At 41.1% G+C, this 25,470-nt stretch overlaps 3 protein-coding genes across 4 annotated transcripts in view; all 3 read right to left on the reverse strand.

Moving 5' to 3' along the window:
- Positions 1–1,158: 1,158 nt before the first annotated feature.
- rpl11 (ribosomal protein L11) lies at positions 1,159–5,558 on the reverse strand. Its single transcript, XM_005940949.2, has 6 exons — positions 5,538–5,558; positions 4,769–4,919; positions 3,780–3,886; positions 3,350–3,481; positions 1,916–2,026; positions 1,159–1,240 (listed from the first exon to the last, which is right to left on the reverse strand). Exons 1-6 carry the CDS (start codon positions 5,541–5,543, stop codon positions 1,211–1,213), a joined length of 537 nt encoding a protein of 178 aa, XP_005941011.1. The 5' UTR covers positions 5,544–5,558; the 3' UTR covers positions 1,159–1,210.
- A 1,265-nt stretch (positions 5,559–6,823) lies between these two features.
- Positions 6,824–20,317, reverse strand: LOC102291906 (cyclic GMP-AMP synthase). Of its 2 annotated transcripts, XM_005940952.3 has the most exons (10): positions 20,177–20,317; positions 17,989–18,050; positions 17,612–17,734; positions 17,301–17,518; positions 16,747–16,975; positions 15,736–15,866; positions 14,655–14,799; positions 13,246–13,345; positions 12,712–12,834; positions 6,824–7,702 (listed from the first exon to the last, which is right to left on the reverse strand). In XM_005940952.3, the coding sequence occupies exons 3-10, from the start codon at positions 17,715–17,717 to the stop codon at positions 7,297–7,299; spliced, it is 1,458 nt and encodes a 485-aa protein (XP_005941014.1). In that variant the 5' UTR covers positions 17,718–17,734; positions 17,989–18,050; positions 20,177–20,317; the 3' UTR covers positions 6,824–7,296. The 2 variants fall into 2 exon arrangements, with proteins under 2 accessions (XP_005941014.1, XP_005941013.1); XM_005940951.3 differs by lacking the exon at positions 17,989–18,050.
- A 1,921-nt stretch (positions 20,318–22,238) lies between these two features.
- LOC102296947 (elongation factor 1-alpha) overlaps positions 22,239–25,470 on the reverse strand; it is a gene marked incomplete in the record, with an annotated part of 9,183 nt that continues 5,951 nt past the window's right edge. Inside the window, 2 exon segments of the mRNA XM_014339601.2 lie at positions 22,239–22,615; positions 24,603–24,837. Of these exon segments, the coding sequence (XP_014195087.1) occupies positions 22,491–22,615; positions 24,603–24,837 (360 nt within the window).

Consider the following 25,470-nt stretch of genomic DNA (forward strand, 5'->3'; position numbering starts at 1 on the left):
CTTGTCCCTCGTAAACATGAAACAATAGTTTTGAGTAAAATGCAACAAAAATATAAAATTAAAAATGTATTTGCTTTATATAGATGTATGCGCTTGGTATAAAACAAGCACATTAAAATTTAAATTTTATTTGACCAGATTCCTTTTTAATTTACATTTTACATCACACTTGTGTAAAAGAGTTACATGAAGAATTTACACAATCAAATAAGTCAGCATTTTGGGCATAAATATATATTTATCATGTGCAAAAACACAGGTTTATCACATGCAACATGGCACTGTGCAGGAGCCTGGAAATCGTACTGAGTATTTTGCAGGCATTTAAAGCTTTAAGGATAAATCACAATCCTACTCAAGTCAAGTGTCTTTGATCACGATCAGTTATGAAGCATAAACCTTCGTGGATCCACCCACTAATCCAGCAGGAGTTGTACCTGCTCCTCTGTGCTTGGAGAAACAGGAAGAGCGCTGCCTGAGCTCTGCAAAGTGAAGGGTTGTCTTTTGTTGCCATGGTTTCTGCTTCTCAACCATCTCAACACTTCCTGTTACACAGTGAGGATCGTTTTCTTTAGCATGTGATTTATCTTAAAGACTCATTTTGCAGAACATGCATTATGTTTATTTCTTTATTAATGTGTCTATTGCATGACGTGAATTATTGCTGGTGTCACAGCAGGGGTACATTTAAACTGTAACTCCTCTAGTATTTTAAAGAAGTTGCCTTTAAGCAGTTTCATGTTCTTCTACTGCTGTGAGAATGTTAAGCAGATCTCATTTTATTGTTCAATTTTAATGTCTTGTAAATGAGACACTGAGTCTCAATGGGACCACCTGCATAAATAAAGCTTAAATAATAATAAAAACTATTAGCAAAATAATGAAACTGCAACTCTGAAATCAGATTACCTCGAATGTTGATAAACTGAAGGATGTTAGTACTTTTATCAGAATTTTATTCCAGTTTTAAACATGTTTGCATTTAAAGTGAGCACATTAAAGTACTACTGTACGCAAGTAAAATTAATGCTGCTGCATTTCAGAAATTAACACTTAAATTTTTCCCTCATAATCGGCACAACATTTCTGCATGTCAGTTTTTTTCCCCTCCCACAATCAATTAAAAGATCTGAGAAATAAAAAACACGAGACAAAAACTTATTTTTTCCATTTTATTACTTTGTTACAAACAAGATCAAAAGGTGGTCCTTTACTTGCCGGGGAGGATGATGCCATCGTACTGAAAGAGAGGAGACGAGAATGAGAGGTTACACGTGAAGGAATTTGAATTTTCAAACCATTTCACTCAAAAAGGACGTGAATTTTTAATGAGCTGCAAAACTTTTAAAAATAGTTTAAATCCCCTTTTCAATAATTCTAAATAATAAAATCAGGCTCCTCTGATTCAAAGGTGCTACTTTTCAGCAAATTATCCACCAAATCTTATGATACATGTTCAGCATTTAACTTGATTTAGAAGTTCAACAAATATCAGGGTTTCCCCTTCAAAATAAAGGTTTAACATTTGGTCAACATTTGAGCTTTGAAAGGTTTATGACACTCAAACTGAGTCAAACATCCTGTTCCTCCTCTTTGTCGCTTTTAAAGGAGCGTTTTCTAAATTTCTTTCTTTTGAAACTGTTTAAAAACTTCAAAAATTAATGTCAGCTATTAAAAAAAAAATGTAAAGAAGCACCTGCTATGACCAAATCAACCCAACCTTCACTCATGCAGGTCACTAACAGCACATTCTCGTTCTTAACAGTGGTCTTATAAAAAGGTCAAGCCTCTACAGGAAATGAGCAGCACACCCAGTGGGAAACTCTGCCCCCTGGTGGTGAAGTGTTGCCCTGCAGAGGGTAATTCTTCCATAAAGGACACGTAATCTGGCAGCAATCAGGATCTGTGCACTCACTTTCTGCTGGAACCAGCGCATGGACTCCTCTTTGCGGATGCGGTGCTTGAAACCGATGCGGCCCCTTTTCCGCTTCTTGTCGGCGATGCTGAAGCCGGGTCTGCCCAGAACCTGAACGCAACAAACAGGAGAGAGCGCTTCAGAAAAGGCTCCGAGCAGCATGAATGAGCGTCTGTGAAGCCAAAGCTTTGACCTCAGTACAGCCCCCAAAACAGTTTTCAAAACTTGATTCGCTTATGAAATTAAAAACAATCATTTAATACTTATGAATGTTACAAAAACATTAGCAAATATTGGCTGCACAGTGCACGACTTCAATAGGAGAAAGTAAACTCCATTAAAGCAGAGGTTAACTTTTTATGTACTGCTTCAGTTAAAGACGATCAGCTTTGTGTGCGATTTTTAAATCAGACGTTACATCCGAGTTAACAGCATGCAGCTGTGAGTGGGTTTATAATGACAGTCTATGCAGCTGCACCGCACTTCACATTCAGCTGTCACCACATTAAAATTAAACTAGGCTGAAAGGACGTCTCGTTTTGTTAAAAATCAACTTTCTCTTCGTGTCTTTGCTCACCTCCTCTGGTGGGAGGTCTAAAGCTCAATTTAAATGAACGTGTTCTGTGTAGAGAGTACGATGAAGTCTACACCATTTCCAGCACTTATATTTGTGTGACTGCGCTGTTTGTTACACTGTGTATAAATTCATACTGAAGTCCTGTCGATTTCCTGATTTGGGATTTCAAAACAATCGCCTTCCTCAGTCAGTTTCCTGGTATTTTTGGAAAATTGGATTTACATTAAAAGTACTAAGAAAAAAAAAAAAAGGCTGAAAATCTGCGTATCGCAGCCCTGAAGACTTTAATTCTCATTTATTTTATTATACAGCAAAACCTGTCAAGCTGTATGCTATTTTTTCACGCTAACTTTTTTAGGTTTCGGTTTTAAAAGGTAAAGAACTTTTGTTCCCCCTCACTGATTTAATTTAGTCAAGCTTAAAATATTTTTTGTGGTTATAAAATGAGCAAAATAAATAAATAAAGGACAACATCAGAATAAAGTCTTTGCTGAAACACAGGCAGCTCTGTGCCTCACTGCAAAAGCCACACTACAATGATGGCATCAAATGAACTGACATGAATATAAAACACTGCTAAACATAAGCACTTGAGACAAACCTACTGCAGGACGCTGCTCCGAGGATTAAACGAGTCAAATAAATCCCCGTTACATTGTATTTATTATGATTTGTTGTCTTAGTGTCATCTAAAACCATAAAACCCTCAAAAACCTTCAATGACAGGTCCAAACAGCACCAACCACCCACACACGGACAATCAAAGCAAAAGGAGACAAGTAGCCGTTACTGACCCACCAAGTCCAACCATAAGCGCTACAATTATCTACTCTTAAAGGCATTTGAGTCTTCCTCACCACATAGAAGTCCAGACCGTAGATGCCGATGCTGGGGTCGTACTTGATGCCCAGATCGATGTGCTCCTGGATGCCGAAGCCAAAGTTTCCGGTGTCGGAGAAGTTGTTCTTTCTCAACTCGTACTCACGCACCTGGAAGCAGCAGAGGAGAACTGATTTACAGCAACAGCACAAGAAAATTCCCCCAAAACACGACAGCAAATCTGAATATTCACGTCAATTTGAATAACTCTACATTAATACAATTTTTTTTCGTGAAGAACGATGAATTTTTTATTGAAAAGTTTTCTATGATTTTAAGTTTTACTCAAATTTTAAACACTACAATATAAAACCTTAACATTTATCAGTCTGGGTAAGCGACACCAAGGGCTGAAAAGTGGAAAAAGATCACATGGACGCAGGTAAAACATGACATGGAGACACAGACCTTGAGTCCCTTCTCCAGGATTTCCTCTGCTTTGGCTCCACGGACGGTGCAGTGGACAGCAATCTTTTCATTTCTGCGAATACCGAAGGATCTCACAGTGTAGCGGGCTGCAGGAGGAGGAAACAAAAACAACCTTTAAGTCCCCATAACGGCACGAAGTGGAGTGAAATATTTCCAAAATGCAGTCCATTAGGTGCACATTTAAGATCAGACACATAGCAAAGGGCTACAGGAAGTAGTTTAAAAAGTTGAGCTGCTACTGGCCCATCAAACACAAGGCGGGATGTGTGCTGCGGTTACTCATAACCTCTGTTCAGCTGCTTACATTTGACTTTAGGATTTGAAAAAGTCTGGTGATCATTTTTGTTTTTTAACAGTAAAATAGACTTTTCAAAGAAGTTTTCTTGACTTTAAGAAACAGGCTTAAACTCAACCGAGAACAGAAACATAACCTGGAGCCGTTACCACAGATTTGCTGGCTTGTTGCCCTCACTCATCAGCACCAGTTGCAGAAGTCAGTGAATTATGCATATTTTATTACAGTACAACTAATAACTAAGACTAAACCACAGCTAGAAAGTGAAAACTTTGTTTTTCTATGCAGGAGGACCCGACTAGAACCTGCAACAGGCAACAATATCACTAATGTACCGGTGTGCCAAACGAGGACTACAGTCACCATTCTCCTGTCAGGAGGTACGCAAGTCCAAGAAAGGCCATTGGCAAGTGAGTTTTCAAAGTAAAATACAAATAATGGCAATGCTACAGTCTTCAATACTCACAATACTCACAACTCAGGCCTCAGAGACCGTTTCATCCCAATAGCTTAGATTCTGTTTGGTCTTACCCTCACCTGTCCATATGGCACTCTTGTGTTGTATATTTGCACTGTCCTTTATCATATACACACGGACTTTACCTTTGAACCTGGTTGTACTGTGTAACAGTGACAAAGTTGTGTTGTTTGCTGAAGTGAGACAGACACCTACCCTTGGAGAAGACGGGGGTCTGCCCCGTGAGCTGCTCCAGCACCTTGGCAGCTCTGGTCAGTCTGTCTCCGCTCTCTCCCACGCAGATGTTCAAGCAGAGCTTGCGAATGCGGACCTCTCGCATGGGGTTCTCCTTCTTCTCACCCTGGTCCTGAAAGGGAACAACACATAGGATCAGCAACTCAAAAATATAAAACATGACAAAACCACCATCATCCAAAGTCCTCACACCATCTTAGCTGCTCCTGTTCCGCTAACAAACCAGCCTAACTCGAGCTTCAGTTTATTCCTTCAGTCTCTTACGTCCTGTCAATGATCTGATCTACTTCAGCCTGAGATCAACACATGCCGGCCGGAGAACATGTCCGTACATATCCCCGCTGCTAATGCTACTGTTAGCACTGACACAAGAATCATACACGTCCGGACTTTTGGCAACCCCGTTAAACTGCCTAAAACACCTCGATTAAATAACGACACGCTCAAAAAGCGGCCTGAACGTCTCTGCAATCTGAACTTTAATAGCGGAAGCGCACGGGTTCACAGAGTCTGTTAGCGGCTAGCTGGTTAGCATTACTCGCTTTCCTACTTTTAATCACTTTTCTCCAACTTTTATGTACAAATACGACCCCAGTGTGATCGACCACAGTGAGGTCTATGGCTCTGTTCACGGATCAGCCATCAGGATGAGCCTGCTGCTCCGATGACTGCAGATTTTAACCGTAACTTCACATTTCATCGCCACAGTACGACGTGAGACGATACTCACCGCCATGTTGGATCACTAAAAGAGGGCGTTTCGTTTCCGGCGACGTATATTTATAGTCATGGGTTCACCGAAACGCGGTTTGAGGAAACATCGATGGGGAGAGCCAAGGTTCCGTGTAACGTAAAATAATAATAACAGCTAAAAACATCAACAACAACAACAACAAAAATAAATAAAGTTAAAAAGATATCATAAAGTTAAAATGACAATAGAGCTAAAATATTACACGTCATAAAAGAAAGTTTTTAACTTTTTTCTTTTGAAGGTAAAATCAGCAGTTTTGACTGATAAATTAACACACAGTACTTTTTTTGCCCTGTTTCCCACTATAATTTAAGCAATGCTTCAAAATTCAACATAACTGCGCTAATAGGCAGGAGGAGGCATTTATGCTGGCTGCCAGGTGTATCAAGTTTATTGAAAGATGCTCGTGTGTATTTCTTCTGTATCACCGTTAACTACTATGTCTTTTCAATCTATTTCCTTTAGGGGTTACCAAAGCAGATCATCAGCCTCCATCTCACCCTGCCTCTAACATCCTCTTCTGTCACACTAACCCTCTCGACCACCTTCCTCGCTGCATCCACGAACCTCCTCTTCCTCTTTCCTTCCTGCCTGGCAGCTCCATATTCAACATCTTCTGTCCAGTATATCCACTATCCTTCCTCTGCACATGTCCAGACCACCTCAGCCTCGCTTCTCTAACCGCTCAACCTGAGCTGTGTTGCTGATGCACTCAGTTCTTATGTTGTCCATTCAGGTCATTCCCAGTGAAATATTAACATCTTCTACTCTGTGCCTTCCTGCTCGGCCTCCTGTCTTTTTTTAGAGCCACCCTTTCCAAACAAACACTAGCAGGTCTCACTACCATCCTGTAAATATCTGTTTACAGGATTAATTAATTAAATATATGTTGATTAAATCTATTTTTGTCTTCAGAGTTTTTACCAGACAAAACAATTTCAAGACGAAGCAAGCCGTCCTCATTTCTTTTATAATTATTTGTGAAAGCAAGACAATTTAATTAAAAAATTACAATAATTATCGTCCAATGTATTATCTTTTCTATATATTGCTATTTAATTGAGCAATAATTACACCTAATGGAAAAGCTGTTGGATGAGTTTCCCTTTTTGATCTATTAATATTTTTGTTTATGAAGCTGAGTCATGTTACACTTAATTTTTCAAAAACACAACATTTAAAATGGTGAATTGAGCCACACGCACACAAAAAAACACAAACTAATGTTTTTGTATTTTATTATTATTATCATTTTCCTTTATTACACTTTAAATACCTTTCTATAAAATACATTTATTACATTTTTTTTTAGGTTGCAAGGAAGTCACATTCAATCTGATTTTCACAAAAACACAATATTCCAAAAAGATTTAAAATTCTACATAGATAGAAAAAGTGAGGGAACGGCAAATAACAACAACAACAACAACAATAATAATAATAATGGTAAATAATGTGAACACAACCTAACCTTTAATGACATCAATGAACTATTTCATGGATCGAAAGGCTGCCATGGAATAGCTCTACGACATGCACTATAGGTCCACCTGGAAGTTTAATGCTAATATTAAGTAAAGAAAATATCAGGATGTAAAATGTTTTTTTTTATAACTACTTCATAACATCAAACAATCTACAATAACGTTCATTTGATTTCACTTGAAATGTCTGAAATCAGTTTTTGGTCACAGGCTTTCACTTAATCAGCATCATACTTCACATTTCTCATTACTTAACAAGATAACAGGATATAGAAGGCATAACCCACCAGGACAGTAAATGCTACACCCAGTTTATTTATCAGTGCTGCGTCCACAAAGTGAACCAGTACGAAGGACCTTTCCTCAAACGTCTCATTGCATGTTTCATCTAAATCTTCCCTGGGCATCAGAGGTGGCATCAGAGGTGGCACCAGAGCTGGAGGCTTCAGAAGGGGCAGGCCCTCCCTCCTCTGCTCCTTCAGGGCATTGACGAGGAAAGCCAGAGCTTTACGAGAGAAGGAGGACGGCGAGAAGAGGTTGCATTCGGGAGCAAAGAAGTGAGGGAGGTTGCCTCTGCTCGCATAGTCCTCCAGCGCCCGGACAAGATACAGGAAGCAGACAGAAAGGTGCTGAGGGTTCCATTTGGCATCGTCATACCTGAAAGACAGGATGCAGGGAGGAAAACATCAGAGAAATCACGTATGTAAGTTAAGAGTCATATCAATTTGTGGGCAGATTACAGGTCACTCATTCTTATCATTATAATTAGTAATAAGCATAAATATACTTTGTTATATTTACTTGTAATATTTTGCAGAGATTTAAATAGGAAATGTTTTGCTTGTTATTCAACTGAAAGGAAACGATTGTGCTAATCTTTACATATTGTTTATTCTTGGAGTCTAATAGGGTAGCTTTGGACCCTGAGCCACGATTAATTCCCCACATGCAACAATTTTGTCTTTTATTTTGTTTTTCACAACAAAACCAGGGACCAAGCTGAACTTTAGTTAAATAAAGATCAATGCACTAGCATCAAATACTCTACTTATTTTCCCTAAAAAAATTAAAAAAAATAAAAATGTTATTATTGTATTCAACTTCTTTCCATTATTGGCATGTATGTCTGCAACCCATTGGCAGTGGCTTCGTGTGCCACTAGAGGAGCCACTGCACAGTTTGGGAACCACTGCATTAGACCTTCTTTTGATTGGCTGTCCCTTACTAACAGAAGGTTTGAACAGGAGGTGGGTGGAGCTTCTCACAGCTGGGAACATAATCTGTTGCAGATGCTGATTTTGTGCCTCAACAATGACTTGTGCAAGAAAATATGCATTAGCAAATTCATTTAGGAATTCATTTTGTAGTTCTTTAATTTATTTAGAGATTAGTAAATTCATTTATGTTTGAACAATTCAATTTCAAACAAGGTTGAGATATCTATCTATCTATCTATCTATCTATCTATCTATCTATCTATCTATCTATCTATCTATCTATCTATCTATCTATCTATATGTAGATATAGATATATATTAGGGGTGCAACGATACTCCTATCGATATTGAACCTTCGATACAGTGCTTTCGGTTCGGTACGCATATGTATGAACAATACAAAATTTTTAATTTATATATATATATTTATATATATATATATATATATATATATATTATATATATATATATGTATGATATATATATAATATATATATATATAATATATATATATATATATATATATATTATATATATATATATACTATATATACACATACATATATATATATATATATATATATATATATATATATATATATATATATATATAATATATATATATATATATATATATATATATAATACATATTACACTGGATAGCGTAGTGTAGCAGCTGGATAGCGTAGTGGTTAGACTACACGCCTTTGGAGCAGAGGATCGCAAGTTCGATTCCTGCCTGGGGCGTCTGTATCCAGTAAGGGTCCTAAGGCTAGACCCCCTATGCTAAGCGAGCCTACCGCAGACATGAGCGAGACAGATAAATATGAAGGCATGCCGGCTCGGACGTCGCCCGGATCAACAAGGTCCGCGTCAGGTGTTGAGGAACCAGGGCACCCTGACGAAAAGTGGGCTACTGGAACAAGAAGGCATCGGTGGGCAAGAGATGAAAACAGGGCGTTGTTGGAATGCTACTACGCAAGTAACCCCGGCGGAAGGGGCTACATGAATAGGATGACGGACCTATGGATTCTTCGATACCCAACATCCACAATGACGGCGAAACAACTAGTAGCTCAGTGTTCCAACATTCGAAAGAAGGGACTGCTCTCACAGCTAGAGATTGACGAGGTACAACACAAATGCTATGGCAAGGAGGAGTCAGGACGCCAGGTCAGGGGGGAGATATCATCACCCCCACCCGAGATTGGGTACATAGCCCCAAGTGCGATAGGAGAAGGATCGTTGAGTGCGAGAGGAACTGACCTGAAAAATAGGATCATGGCCAAGCTTGAAACCTGGATCCCCCGTAGCCGGTTACCAAGATTACGTGAAGTACCCTCAGAAGGTCTGCTAGATGATGTTAATGCAGCACTACGGGCAATACCTACAACCACGATTACCGACACTAACAAGCTGATCTACAATACGGCAGCAGTGATCAGTGAGATGCTTGGCTACAAGTTGAACAGCCACAAGGGGCAGTACCCTCCCTGGAGAAGGAGGCTAGAGGGCAAGATCAAAGTAGCACGGAGGGAGGTTAGCCAACTAACGGAGTTGCAGAAAGGTGCGACAAAGAAGGTGCATAAGAAATACAGCAAACTGTCCATACCTGAGGCCTTGGAAACTGCCAAGCAAAGACTCACAGCCTTAGCCAGCCGCTTGAGGAGGTACACCAGAGAGATAGAAGGCAGGAGAATAAACCAGCTGTTCTCCACAGAACCAGCAAAGGTGTACTCTCAGTGGCAAGGGAACAATAATAAGAGAACAGCACCACCAAGGTGGAGACGGAGCAATACTGGAAGAGCATATGGGAGAAGGACGCAACCCATAACGGCAATGCTCAGTGGCTAGTGGATCTGAGGGCAGACCACAGCGACCTCCCTGAACAGGGTCCAGTAACCATCACAGTGGCAGATATCCAAGAAAGGGTCTCCAGTATGAAGAGTTGGACAGCACCAGGGCCCGACATGGTTCACGCCTACTGGCTAAAGAAGCTGACTGCACTCCACGAGCGTCTGGCAGCACAAATGAACCAGCTGCTAGTTAACGAGAGACACCCGGAATGGCTAACCGAAGGTCGGACGGTCCTGATCCCCAAGGACCCCAAGAAGGGACCGGTCCCCTCCAACTACCGACCAATAACCTGCCTCAGTACTACATGGAAGCTCCTGTCAGGCATCATATCGGCTAAGATGAACAGGCACATGGGTCAATACATGAGTGGGACACAGAAAGGAATTGGCAAGAATACCAGAGGCGCAAAACACCAGCTACTGGTAGACAGAACAGTCAGCCGAGACTGCAAGACCAGACTGACCAACCTGTGCACTGCCTGGATTGATTACAAGAAGGCCTATGACTCAATGCCCCACAGCTGGATACTGGAATGCCTAGAATTGTACAAGATCAATGGGACCCTAAGAGCCTTCATCAGGAACTCAATGGGGATGTGGCGTACAACACTAGAGGCCAACTCCAAGCCCATAGCACAAGTCACCATCAAGTGCGGGATCTACCAAGGAGATGCTCTGTCCCCACTGCTGTTCTGCATAGGCCTGAACCCCCTCAGTGAGATCATTAACAAGACTGGCTACGGATACCGACTACGGAACGGAGCAGTTGTCAGCCACCTCCTGTACATGGATGACATCAAGCTGTATGCCAAGAGTGAACGAGACATCGATTCACTGATCCACACTACCAGGCTATACAGCAATGACATTGGAATGTCGTTCGGACTGGAGAAGTGTAGTCGGATGGTAACAAAGAGAGGGAAGGTAGTCAGAACTGAGGGGATTGAACTACCAGAAGGCAACATTGCAGACATAGAGGACAGTTACAAGTACCTGGGGATCCCGCAGGCAAATGGGAACCATGAAGAGGCCGCTAGAAAGGCTGCAACCACCAAGTACCTGCAGAGGGTCAGGCAAGTCCTGAGGAGTCAGCTGAATGGTAAGAACAAGATCCGGGCCATCAACACGTACGCCCTGCCCGTGATCAGGTACCCTGCTGGGGTAATAGGCTGGCCAAAGGAGGAGATAGAAGCCACTGACATAAAGACAAGAAAGCTCCTTACCATGCATGGAGGGTTTCACCCCAAGTCCAGCACCCTGAGGCTGTACGCTAAGCGGAAGGAAGGGGGCCGGGGACTGGTGAGTGTCAGCACCACAGTCCAGGATGAGACAAGGAACATCCAAGAATACATTGGGAAGATGGCCCCAACTGACCGAGTGCTCAGTGAATACCTCAGGCAGCAGAAACCCAAGAAAGAGGAGGGAGACGAGGAACCATCATGGAAGGACAGGCCCCTGCACGGTATGTACCACCGGCAGATAGAGGAGGTGGCTGATATCCAGAAATCCTACCAGTGGCTGGACAAAGCTGGACTGAAAGACAGCACAGAGGCACTAATCATGGCAGCACAAGAACAAGCTCTGAGTACAAGATCCATAGAGGCTGGGGTCTATCACACCAGGCAAGACCCCAGGTGCAGGCTGTGTAAAGATGCCCCAGAGACAATCCAGCACATAACAGCAGGGTGCAAGATGCTAGCAGGCAAGGCATACATGGAACGCCAAACCAAGTGGCCGGCATAGTGTACAGGAACATCTGTGCCGAGTATAACCTGGAAGTCCCGAGGTCAAAATGGGAGATGCCCCCAAGGGTGGTGGAGAATGACCGAGCTAAGATCCTGTGGGACTTCCAGATACAGACGGACAAAATGGTGGTGGCTAACCAACCGGACATAGTGGTGGTAGACAAACAGAAGAAGACGGCCGTAGTGATCGATGTAGCGGTTCCGAATGACAGCAATATCAGGAAGAAGGAACACGAGAAGCTGGAGAAATACCAAGGGCTCAGAGAAGAGCTCGAGAGGATGTGGAGGGTGAAGGTAACGGTGGTCCCCGTGGTAATCGGAGCACTAGGTGCGGTGACTCCCAAGCTAGGCGAGTGGCTCCAGCAGATCCCGGGAATAACATCGGAGATCTCTGTCCAGAAGAGCGCAGTCCTGGGAACAGCTAAGATACTGCGCAGGACCCTCAAGCTCCCAGGCCTCTGGTAGAGGACCCGAGCTTGAAGGATAAACCGCCCGCAGGGGCGTGCTGGGTGTTTTTTATATATATATATATATATATTATATATATATATATATATATATATATATATATATATATATATATATATATATATATATATATATATATAATATTATATATATATATATATATACATAATATATATATATATATATATATATTATATAAGAACAAAAGGGAAAACATAACAGCAAGTGAGTTGGAAGCTAGTTTTACCATCAGTACATCACATTTCTTTTTTACATGAATTTATCACCCACACATACGTCAGGAGAAATCAGGACTTCAAGCCAACCATCGTTAGCTCTACCTTATGCCTACCCCTGTAACGAGAGTTTTGAGGAATACCTGGTGGACAGGGTGTGCAGGAAGGTGGTCTTCCCATGGTACGAACAGAGGCCATTCAGCTCTTCGGGAAAACGTTGTTTTAGACCCTCAATCAGAGATTTGAGGAGCATTAAGCACCGCTTTCTGCAAAAAAAACAAACAAAAAAAACCCCATATGGCAGAAAGGCACAATCCAAAAGTTTAAAATCTGTGACATTTGTCATCCACTTCATTAACCAATTAGACAGTCTAGGCTCACAGGCAGGCTGGAGCTGATCCCAGCTCTACATTACTCAGTTATTTGTTCATTATCTTATTGAAAATGCTCTACAAACATAATAAGTGTAGCTCTAAAACAGAACTGCATAGGATGGCACAAGATCTGTAATTGCACTTATGTCATTTTACACAGCAACATCATCAACTGTGAATACTGTGGTCAAACCAATTAAATCTATCAATTAAGATTCTGTCTAAATGACAGTCGACACTTCAGTGCTTTACTCCGGCCTGTGATTCCAAGATGATCAGATCTTGTGTGAGAAGATGTCTCACCGGCAGCATTTGGTGGCATGACTCTCACAGCAGGTTTTCTTGTTGCCATGAGACGTGATGATTTTCTTCTCAATGTGAGAGAAAGAGATCCTCCAGCTCTCTGATGAGGGAATGCAAAACATAATATCACCACGTATTCGGACAGCACACAACAAAACCGAGCACTGTCTATTGTGCAATAAAGCTTCAGAGATTCAAAACCTATCTATGACCTGTCATAGTTTGTCTTATTTTATATTTTGTCTTTGCTCTTAGTTGTTGTTATTATTTTGGATTTCGTTCATGGTGTCATACCCATACACTGAAGATGGATCAAAATGTATTGATTGTTTTTCCCCAGTACTCAAACTTCGATATCTCTGAAACCATTCACGCGATTTGGACTGTTTTAAATATTAATATATGTCTTGTCCATGAGAAGATGTAAATAAAACAGTCGTCTACCTGCAAAACTGGGATTTCTACACATATACAAACCTGCTGTCATAAATTGGACACCCAAATATTTTGTTAACATGAGCTCCACCCCTGAGAGTCACTGAAGCATAGCACCAGATATTTGCCCCAAAACACTGAAGGACCTAGCTCAAGAAGCTTCCAACATAATGGGAATCTTTAAAGGTAATGCTGGAAAAACACTGAGAAACACCCCGACCTTTATCCTAAACAAAACATTTGTATCATCTTACAGAAAAATAATAATTTTTTAAACTTTCTGGCTGTTGTTGAAGTGAATCTATCAGGCTTTTCCTTATTTTCTGTCATGTAGCTACCGTTAGCTGAACTGTCCAGTTAAGTCAGGGGTGTTGAACTCCAGGCCTCGAGGGCCGGTGTCCTGCAGGTTCTAGATATCACCCTGGGTACACACACTCAAATCAAATGATTAGTTCATTACCAGGCCTCTGGAGAACTTGAAGACATGTTGAGGAGGTGATTTAGCTATTTAAATCATCTGTGATGGATCAAGAATCCATCTAAAACCTGCAGGACACCGGCCCTCGAGGCCTGGAATTTGACACCTGTGAGTTAAGCGGTTAAGAAAATGAAAGGATGAATGGTGGATGATACTTTTTTCAGTCACTGTTTCACCTTATGTTAAAGACGGACAAGGTTTCATAATAAGTCAGAGTATGTATCACTATGTCACTATATCACCATGAGCCAAACGCTCAGGCTGTTATGCTGGAGGTTTCTTCCTGTTAAAAGGGAGTTTTTCTTTCCCACTGTCGTTGAAGATCTTGCTCATAGGGGGTCATGTGATTGTTCTGGTTTTCTCTGTTTTCTCTATATAACTAAAAATGAATTGAACTGAAATGAATGTGCTTTGCATTGCCAGTCTTTTTTAAAACAAACCACACAGAAACGCCTCTCTGAGTTTGGGGTCTGGAGAGGAGTCAGCTTCCTCTCACCTTTGGCGTCCTCGCCGAGGTTTCGTCCTTTCTGCCTCTTTGGTACAAAATAACACGGCAAACTTCGGATGTCTTGAAGAGCTTTCTTTCCCAGCCAGTTGGATACATCCGGGCCATTACGAACCGCAGCCGGCCAACTTTGAACCTACAAACAGACACGAGAAGGAACATTACCTCGCAGCAGGTGCAAAACACAGTTAACTCTTTTGTCACGTGTCATGTAACTGTCCCGGTTCACTGTTTAATATTTATTTTTTGGTGGGTTTCAATGGCATCCAGATGTTGTTATTCCTCTGTCAAGCTTTTTTTTGGGATACCTGTTTTGTTTTGCCCTTTGGGAGATGTCATTGCTAGATTTCCAAGTGATTCTATCCCCTCAAAATTAGTTTTGTGACCTTTGTGTAGTGGGAAAAAAATGTAGGTGCATACTGGGGGCTATGTTTATTATTGTAATCCATTTTGAGGTGTGTTATGTGCTGTTGCTGTCTGGTAAGGAGTAAATATTCCTGTAGTTCCTTGTGGTAACTAAACTGATTTCTTTGAAGCTTATCTGCTCCCAGAATAAATATGTATGGCATTTCTTCCCTTGCAAGTGAATAAACACCTTAAACTCACTGCTCTGTGTCTCACTTTAGAAGCAAACTTTGAAACTGACACTAGTCAAAAAAACAAGCCTCAAACTGTCAAACCAAAAAAAGTTACAAGTTGATGCACAAGATAGGTTTGACAAAAGACTTAAAAATGATACGTTACTGAGAGGGAAACATTAGAAACACAAGACTGGGAGAGCCCAGTGTTTCCAGAGCCCTTAAAGTACAGACAATACATGCAGATGTGTGGTTTTATTTTGCCAATAGTTTCCGGCGTCGCTTTAAAGGGGTATGAGTAATTTTGAGGGGAGGAGAAAGAAGGCAGTGAGGATTTCTCTTATGTCCAAGTTAAACAAACTGAGCATTGTTACAAAAGTGATGAAGGTGAATCATGCACCATTCAGACAAAACTACAGGTCATCCAGGCTTCATACCTTTAATTATGATTTTAGTAATCTTATTTATGACCACAGAGCAGATTCAGTGATTACCTCGAGCGCAGGAACCACGTCCACGGAGATCAGCTCCTCGCTGTTCTTGTCAGTTTTGAAGAGAGACAAAGTGACAGCCGGAGAGTACACGCGCTTCCTGTTCACCTCCCAGCGATAGCATTCATCGGGCACTGAAAACAGGCACAGGTTAAATGTTAAAAACTCTGTTTTTGTTTGTGTAATGATCCCACTCTGAAGAGTGCACATTAAGAGGCCGGTACCACTGTGATTAAAATGCATCTGAACATGTTGGGCTTTCTAATCTCACTTTATTAATCTAGCGATGGAGACTCGGGGTTGGTGTTGATGAACCTTTTTGTTAACGAACATCAAAATCAAAACTGCAAAGCTAACTGAAACGATAGTGCATACTTACAAAATCAGCAAAAATAACAACTTTAGTCTCTTTTTGTTTATTTGGTTCAGTTTGACTGTAGAGAGTTTGATGGATATGCACAAACTCTGGGATAGTTTTGTCTGTGCAGTGCTTGCACTGTTACATTCTTGTGCTGTTAATGATAAAACCACAGTTTTGCTGCTGTGCATCTAAACTGAACTAAAATGAAAATAATGGAAAACATGACACTATAATAACTCTGATGGGGACTAAGATACAGCTGTGTTTAAAAAATATCAGGGTAGTGTTAATTAAAAAATGTCTCTGTAATGCACAAATGAGTTAAGAGGTTCTTTTTTCAGGCTAGGTATTGATTTTAAATGATCCTAACAAGCATCGAACAACATCATTTCTTGTGCCTGTTTGACTGGCCTTTATTTAGCCTCATAATCGTGAAAACTGGGCTCTGCTTAGTAAAAGTTGATCCAAATTTAGCCCAATATGGTTGTCTGTTTTACATCCCATGAAACCATGATCAGATCCCACCCAATTAAAACCTGTTGACAAGACAACTTTAGGAAATTCTCTAAACAGTTTTGAGCCATTAAAAGGTGGAAAAGCCAGAAGACCAGCAGGAGAAACAGAAGTATAAGATTAGAGGTGAGGCAGAAAACCTTTGTAGGTCTTGAGGAATTTGCGGACCAGGCGATGCATCTCATTCAGGACCTTGCTCGACGAGAGGGTGAGGCTGTTCTCCAGAAGAAAAGCCTTAATGGGTTGTCGATTGGGCCGGGTGAGATCGAGCCGGTAGAAGAGACCCCCGTCGAGCTTCATCGGGTTGAGGCGTAGGTTTGGGCTGCCTGGAAACGTCAGCATCATGTCAAACTCATCAGGCATGTGGATCTGGGAGCAGAGGATGAATTAAAAGTCAGATCAGATCACATCAATCAGGAGGAGCAGAGACTGGGAAGGGATGTGCAGGAAGGCTTTCATTATATATTAATCACTAAGGTGCTATGAGATGTTTTAGAAACTACTGAAGTGATACTCGTGCATCAAGAGTTATTTGATGACGTGATTTGATGTTTTTCAGGCAGTCAGAAGATCAGATGAACAGGTGAACTTAATAAGAACAAATGCAGGACATACGAATACTTAAAACTGGATTAAAAAACATAAACATTAAAATAGTCACGTCTGAATTAAAATTCAGAAGCTGTGATCTCACCTTAACTTTCTCAAAGTAGCTGCCGGCGTTGAGGCACTCTGCTGACTTGAATAAAGGTTCATTGTTAAGGAATTTCAGCAGATTCTCACGAAAATCGTTGACCACCTCAGCAGCCCAGCGACGGTCTTTCAGCCGGATCTTCAGGTCTTTGGCATTATTTTTGATCCAGGTCTCCAGATCTGTGGGGATGGCGGACTCCTCAGCCACCTCCCCCTCCTCTGCAAAGTGACAAAGATAATATTTTTTTAGGCAAAGCAGAGAGGTGAGCGTTAAAGATTCATGTAAAGCCCCCAAAATTATGGCAGTGTCACCTGACTGCTGCTGCTGAATCTTCTCTTTTGGTCTGGCGACAGGCTTTACTCTGTCTCCCACCCGTGCCTCACGTGGGGATCGTTGTTGTTTGTCCTTTAACTCCATAACTCGTTTATTTCAGCCTTTAACACAGATAAAATAACCTGCTGTTTAATTAAATCTATGAAACGTAAATATGGGAGATGTAAAAAAATATATTAGAAACACACCACTGACTTTGCCCATTCTAAAATCTGCAAATTTTCTGCAACCTATCCAACCTTTAACCTTTAACCACTGCTCTGTTCATTTATTTCTTCGTGTTATCATTGATTCATTTTGATCTTCTGACAATTTTCTTATTTTGGAGCTGACAGTAACACTTTAAACGCTTTACCTGCAGCAGCTGCTAACCGCTGCTACACTTGTTTTTCCCGAGACAAGTTCAGGACCAAATATCTGTCAGAACAGAAAAAGTAACATGAAGCTTTTTATTAACTCACTCATTTCAAATTGTAAATCTTAATTACACAATAGTAAATTACATGGTTGTGTTTTGTTTTTTTCTGCAGACCAACTGCACCATCTTAAATGCCCAGCAGGGGGCCACAGCCCACACTTTGGACATTGCTGATCTAATTGTAGAGGTTTATTAACACGTGGTAAACATTTATACATTCTATATAAATTACAACAGATATCATACAGTTAGATTTTATGTCTTTAATTATTGAAGTTTAGGACTGTGTGTTTCTAAAAAAAAGTGTTTGCTTAGTCTTTGCTGGCTTTGATGTACTCCATATGATATTACAGTATGGTAAGGTTGTGTTGTTTTTGCAGCCCTGACCAACATCCTACATACACTTCAGTCATCCGGCCACACCCTGCATTGCTGCTATCCTGCACATTCACAGCTCCTTTCCACGCTTTGGTTAAACAAACTGACAGGACAGTTGAGCCCTTTGGGCCCAGTTGGTATATGAACATGTCAGACTCACTGGAGTCCAGAGTTTGTGTCAGCTGGACTTTCATTAACACCACCTGACTGTAAAAGCTGCACCAAAGTGTTGTACTGTTGGTTGAAATCAAGTTACCAATGCTCTGTTCTCATACACTTCATTCATACACACGTCATTCTCTTTCTTATTACCCACTGCAAAAAAGCAGGAATTTCTCATTGAGACAGTGAAAAACTTAACAGATATCAGAAGACTTCCTCCAAACAAAGTACAGCAAAATTCAAACAGAAGCCAGCTGAAATGTAATGTCAGCAGCTCAGCTGTCAGCAGGGAGGAAAACATTTATAATGTACAGGGTGTAAAAAAAACAAAGGGTCATGGCCGGTTTGTTTTAAAGTTTATGAGTAAAAGGAACTTCTAGACTTCTCTGGAGCAATAAATGGATGAGAAAATTGCAGAAGCAGGGAAATATTCAACTCCTGACTAAGATAAAACCCATGGCCTTGCATAATAAAATAAACTAAGTAAAAGAAAGAAATAATAAACTATACAACTTAAGGTGTGTTTTGTTTTGTTTTGTTTTGTTTTTTGTCAGGGTGACAATTCATTACAGAAAAGTTTCTCTTTTTTCACTATTTCACTATTTCATTACAGTTTTGCTTTGTTTTGTTTGCTGTGGGTCTGTGGCCATTTATTCAGATTAGTCAAATGAATCTGATTTTCTGTGAATGAACAGAAAATGTCATCTTTTCAGTTAGAGGACAAACTCAGTCCTTTTTGCTTTTTCTGTAATTTTACGGATTTACATCTCAGGCTGTTCATCAAATTTGATAAAGAATCGTTTGATTAAAGGGTGTGTTATTTAATTTATCGTGTACCTTGATTTTCTTTACAGTAAAAAACTCAGGTGAGATGTTTTATAGGTTATTGAGCAATACTTTTAGTCGTCTGCCACGCTTTGGATCAAACTTGGCTGTATGCGTCTCATGAAATTAAATGAGCTCTATGATAATTTATATTAGTAGATGGTAAATACCCAACTTTCAAATAAACAAAATGTAGCAGTGGGCCGGTTAGCGTTATTTGTGTTTATGAACATCACTGCTCCTCCCCATCAGGGCTGTACGAGGTCCCTTTAATATCCCTGCAGGCCAGCAGTGTTAAGAAGGAGTTCGTGTAGTTAATGTTTAAGAAAACCTGATTGCGTAAGTGGATCCAAAGATCCAAAGAAATATGGAGGTAAATTTGACTGAAAAGGGTTGCATATGCGTACAATGTGACCCACGAGCGTAAACTAAGCGTTACACGCGTACCAGTGATTTCTGTGTAATGTTTAAGGACTCCTACGCGCGTGCTCCAATCCACACAGAAATACGAAGCGATCCGACCACAGGTATAACACTTTTATAAACGTGTACGTCCAAACCTGAATAAATACTGATCATTTACGCACATTTTATTAAGTTCGGCTTCACGGATCCCGGATCCGATCATTTTGGCTTTCAAAAACCACAGCTGAGGGGCGAAAGAGCCGCGGCTCTGTGACCTCTGCCGTAAAACACCGAAGCGAGTGATTTGTGATGTGAAAAGAAGCAAATGAAACAATCCGACAGCGGTTTGACTCACCTGAGCAGCGTCCTCTGCAAATGGAGATTAAGCCCTGACTGTTGTGTTTTACTTCCTACTCTAGGATTACTTTCTCTTTCAGTTATCATGAAGCAGAATCTAGGGATGAAGCCCTCTTCCTCCTCCTCCTACCTGGGATCCGGTTTTCAGCTTCATCACCCCTGATGGGAAAATGTTGCGCAATGAGCTGGGGTATGTGCTCACACACCTTTTACGCTCAAGTTTGCCCAACAATGAATTCCCACAAAGACACCACTACATCAGGAAGCATTTAGGCTCTATGAATCAAGTGTGAGGTTTAATGCTTTACTTGTGTTTTTGTGGCTTTTATCTTTTACCTGCTCGTGTTAGGTCAGGATCACTTAAGCGGAAAGAATGTGTCATACATTCAACCAAACACTGTTCCAAGTAATCTTGCACAATCTGGAAATATCCTGATTTTTTTGGTTTCATTTTCAAGAAAATGTGAAGGCTGTGTCACCTTTGATTCACTGCAGAAATAAATAGGGCATAAATCCTTATTCTTGTTCTCTGCATACTCTGATGGAGATGAGAGAGCAGAGAACTTGTCCTGCTGGTGCTCAGAAAACAACCTGAAGCTTATCATGAACTTCAGAAGACACAGACAGGTCCACTCCCCTCTCATTATAAATGGAGAATGGGTGGAATCTGTCTCCACTCGAGGTTTCTGGGCACCCACATTTTTGTCATTCTCACCTGGACCCACAACACCAACGCCCTGGTAGAGAAAGAAAGCCCAAAAGCGGCTAAACTGTGTCCAGTTGGTCTCACAATGTGTTGCTAGCTGAAGGTCCAGCTGCTGTATTTCACAGGGAGAGAAAAGAAAGAGAGTTAACTTCACTCAGAGATGAAGATAAGACAGGACAGGACAGGAGAGGAGAGGAAGACGAGAGGTTAGGCGAGGTATAGCTGTGTTATTTAAAGTTACATGAAAATTCTTTACATTTAGTACAGGTTGAACAGGTTAGTTTGCTGTACTTCGAAAAGTAAAGATGAGGGTGCGACTGGTGCACAGTGGCTGTGGTTCATCAGTCAGAGTTAGTACACCCAGTGTAGCAGAGATTCATGTGAATTTTACCTGATGATGCTGAGATTGATTGACTGAATTCCAGCATAAACAGCGTACTGTCAGTGCAGAGGATGGAAATCAGCCAGGACAACTCATGACACATCTGCTGACATCTGTTCGAATTCAGTTGTGTACATCCACAAAGAGTATCAGGTCAGCTGATCACAGCCTGTACATTAAGAATATTTCTCAATAGAAATTGTGAGTTCTGATTCTTTTGCCAACACAGAGCCATCACAACTAATTTTAGGCTTCACCCACCTGCTGAGACTGTACACATTTTCCTGTTTAGAGGCAAAAACAAAGCAGGGAACAGAAAATAGAGACATAGTTTTTAGTTTCCTTCATTTTCTTCAGATTCAAGCTGAGTATAATTAGAATAAACGAAAGTTAGACTGAAGTCTGTGTTCCCATCTGCTGATATTATTTTATCATAATTATAACACAAGGTTCAGTTAGTTTGCACAAAAATAGAAACGTCCTACAAAGAGCTACTTTTATTTCTTACTTTGAGTACATTTCAGAGCCTGTACTTGAATCAGTACTATAAGTTTTACTGGAGTATTTTTATGAGTAGCATTTGTACTGCTACTTAAGTACAGAATGTCCGTATTTTTTGCTGCCACTGAGAGTAATTAAAACCACCCAAGAAATCATTGAGAGGCCTAAGTCACCCCTGGATGCCATCGCCAAATCCTCCTGTGTCTGGAAAACCAGGGCCATCACAGGTGACCCCTTGCACCCCGCCCACCACCTGTTTGACTCGATGCCCTCTGCTCGGCGCTGTATGCCAAATATCCTTTTGGCAAGATACTAAATGGGAGATAGAAAGCACTGAAGCATAGAGCAAAATGCTGGTATGAATGGGTGAATGAGGCATGTATGAAGTGTTTGAGTGCTCAGGTAGAGCAGAAAAGTGCATAAAAGAACCAGTGCTGCCACTGTCTGCAGTCAATAAACACAAAAGAGGCGTTTTCATTTGGCAATGTTTGAGATTTTTATTGTTTTGGTTTAAATGTAATCATGATGGTAGTTTTCCCTTGAAGGCACGAACCTTCCTTTCCTACGGAAACTCTTCCGATGGGTTTTAATCAGCATAAGCCAGTCCTTGAGTAGAGAGCTCTGCCTCAGAGAAGACGGCGCTGGATGGAAGGGGGGAAGGGAGGATGGGGCGGCCCGCTGCTGCTGAGACGCGACTTGTCGGTGGACCTCCTGCACGAGGATTCATTTCTTTTTGTCGGCTTTCTGTGCGGACTTGGTGACCTTTCCACCGCTGGCAACCTTCTTCTCGACGGACTTGATGACGCCAACGGCAACGGTCTGCCTCATGTCACGCACGGCAAAGCGGCCTGAGAGGAAGAGGGAGTAACAGGAGAGAGGAGTCAATGAGAGGCTTGAAACAAAACCTTAAAAAGTTTTTAAGTTTGAACTTCACAATTCAAAAGACAGCTTGATTAAGTCTCATAATGGGTTATAGCAACAGTTATAACAGGTTATAACTACATTAAAGAATATGTCTGTGAAGGTTCGTATGGCACAACATAGAAGAGCCACCTCCACGGGACAAGACTCGGCTGTCCATCTGCATCTAAAGGTCAAAGGTCACTCTTTCAAGGACACAAATGTTCACATTTTGGACAGAAAAGACTGATGGTTTGAAAGAGGAGTGAAAGAAGCGATCTATGTCCACTGTGAGCGACCATCTTTGAACAGAGGCGGGGGTTTACGACACCAACTCTCTGCCATCTATAATCCAGTTTTGACGTTTTGCAGACTCTTAAAACCGAATATCCAAAATGCTTCTCTGTTTTTTCTGGATAAAATTAATATTACCACCTCTTTGGTTTAGTTTAATGGCTTCAATGCCTAGAAAGAATAGAGGTGAATCTGGATGTTTATCATTGAAGTGTCTTGCAACAGGGCTGGTTAGATCATTCCTCTTTGTGACTTTTTCATCCTCTTCACGCACCTTGGAAGTAGGTGAAGTTGTGCCAGAAATATTTGCTGTAACATTTAATAGGTGACAACAACAACCTACATCTGAACACAGCCAAGGCCAAGGAGTAATCGACTTCAGACGAACAAAGCAATCTGAGCACTCCGCCCTCTACATTGATGGGAAGGGATAGAAAGGGTAGAAAGCTTTAGGTTCCCTGGGGTCCATATCTCGGCCAACATTACCTGCTCCACAAACATTTTCCATCAGGTAGGAAAACCACAACAAAGAATGTACTTTGTCAGGAAGCTGCATCAGGGCCCAATTAGACCAAAACTGACTGCTAATCAACTTCTACCGCTCCACCACCTTCTGACCTACTGCTGTACGCTCCGGTTTAACTGCTGTACCGTGGAGGACAAGAGAAAACTGCAGCGGGTGGAGAGGGCATCAGTGCGGGCAATTGGCACTTCACTAACCCCCTTCAGAGACATTTATACTGGCAGACTTCAGCGGAGAAGCAGTATCATCATCAAGGACCTGTCGCACCCTGGACACTCCCCCCCCCCCCGGCCTCTGATAAACGCTACAGGTCAATCAGGTCAAAGACAAACAGGCTCAATAGAAACATGCCCTACCTCCACCCTGATTGAAGGTTAACGGTTAACTGTGCTGTTAACATTTATGGACATTTTCACTGTATTTATAAACTGCATTTATTGTAGTATAATGCAACCAGCATTCCTACCTCTAGTCCTAGCTCTTACTCAAAGTTCACTGCCATCACATTGCACCCTATATTGCACCTGCTCTTTTATATAGCATATATAACTTGTATATACCTTGTACATTTCTGTGTAGACACTTACGTTGTTACATACATTCACTGTGTAGGCACCTCTTAAACTTCAAGTCCATTTTTTTTGTTTCTCTTTTTTTTCTTTTTGTTTTTTTTTCTATATGCTGCTAACGGAGAGATACCAAACTGTGTTTCACTGTTCTTGTAACAGTGACAATAAAGATCTATTCTATTCTATTAATCATGACAGATCACATGAGGTTAAATGATCTCAAGTCACAGATATGTTGTTAAACCTGACCACACTTTCAAATATGGAGCTGGATGTGACCCCTTTAAAGGCCCAGGGTGCTGAAATATTTTTTTTGGGCCACAATGAGCACCCCAAAAACACAAACTTTGTCATGATGAAGCTTCAATTAATTTCACTCGATAATAAAATTACCATAAAACCCAAAATAATTCACGGAAACACTCACAAACCGACCTGATGTAACATTCCAAGCACACAGTAATCTTAACCACGACTGCACTGTTACTGCAGCTTTAAAGGAAAGGCTGACACATAATTATCTTCGAGACAAACAGCGTTTTTACTCACCAAGGGGAGGGTACTGGGAGAAGCTCTCGACACACATGGGTTTTCCAGGCACCATGGTGATGATGGCGGCATCTCCTGACTTCAGAGCCTTGGGGTTGTCCTCAAGCTTCTTGCCAGAACGACGGTCAATCTTCTCTTTGAGCTCACTGAATTTGCAGGCGATGTGAGCGGTGTGGCAGTCCAGCACGGGGGCGTAACCCTGGGCGATCTGGCCGGGGTGGTTCAGGATGATGACCTATGAAGGGAGAAATGAGGGAAGTGATGTACTTGGAGATCAATATCCTTCCTCAGTTTATTACTGGACTTCTATTTGTGACAGAAATAACCGAAATGAGGAGGGGGGGGGGCTATCCAGGATTGTATTCCTTTCTGGATTAAGCTCCAAAAACATTTCCTTCAACTTTAACATTTTTAGTTTTCTGTGCAGCTTTTCTTAGGGGGATATCTGTCGATGAAGATGTGCTTTTAAACAAACTGGTTTAAATTCTCGTACTCATGCTTGGTTTAATCACAGCTAAGAGGCCTAAGTGGAAATACTTGGACTACATTAAATAAGGACTCCACTTGCTGATTTTTTTCTCTACTATCGGGAGACTTCGCCTCAGAATAGGATAGACAGTCATGTAATTCTGTCATTTTTTACCTGAATAAATGTAGACATAAACAGTGATGAGGCATACCATAGTTTTCAGATTTAAAAAAAATCAGATAAATGAGTAATTAAAAAATTACATTTTAATTCAAAAGTGTCAAAATAGGTAATAGACACTATATGATTTACTTGGTTTAAAACTTTTCAAACAAAAGCTATTTATTTATTTGTGAAGGACCTCTTGCCTGCAGTACCTTCACAATCCAGCAGGGGTCC

This window comes from Haplochromis burtoni, unplaced genomic scaffold, assembly GCF_018398535.1.
Source record: "Haplochromis burtoni strain Fernald_Lab_line unplaced genomic scaffold, NCSU_Asbu1 Contig_171, whole genome shotgun sequence".
Classification (NCBI taxonomy): Eukaryota; Metazoa; Chordata; class Actinopteri; order Cichliformes; family Cichlidae; genus Haplochromis; species Haplochromis burtoni.

What these genes read in the sequence shown, in the direction of transcription:
- rpl11 (XM_005940949.2), bottom strand. An exon ending in GACCCCCGTCTTCTCCAAGG is followed by an intron (nt 3,887 to 4,768) that starts GTAGGTGTCTGT and finishes CTCCTCCTGCAG; the next exon opens with CCCGCTACACTGTGAGATCC. An exon ending in TGCGCTGGTTCCAGCAGAAA is followed by an intron (nt 1,241 to 1,915) that starts GTGAGTGCACAG and finishes CCTCTCTTTCAG; the next exon opens with TACGATGGCATCATCCTCCC.
- LOC102291906 (XM_005940951.3), bottom strand. Translation starts at nt 17,717, where the DNA reads ATGGAGTTAAAGGACAAACAACAACGATCCCCACGTGAGGCACGGGTG. An exon ending in GCTACTTTGAGAAAGTTAAG is followed by an intron (nt 16,976 to 17,300) that starts GTGAGATCACAG and finishes CTCTGCTCCCAG; the next exon opens with ATCCACATGCCTGATGAGTT. An exon ending in CCTCGGCGAGGACGCCAAAG is followed by an intron (nt 13,346 to 14,654) that starts GTGAGAGGAAGC and finishes TTCCCTCATCAG; the next exon opens with AGAGCTGGAGGATCTCTTTC.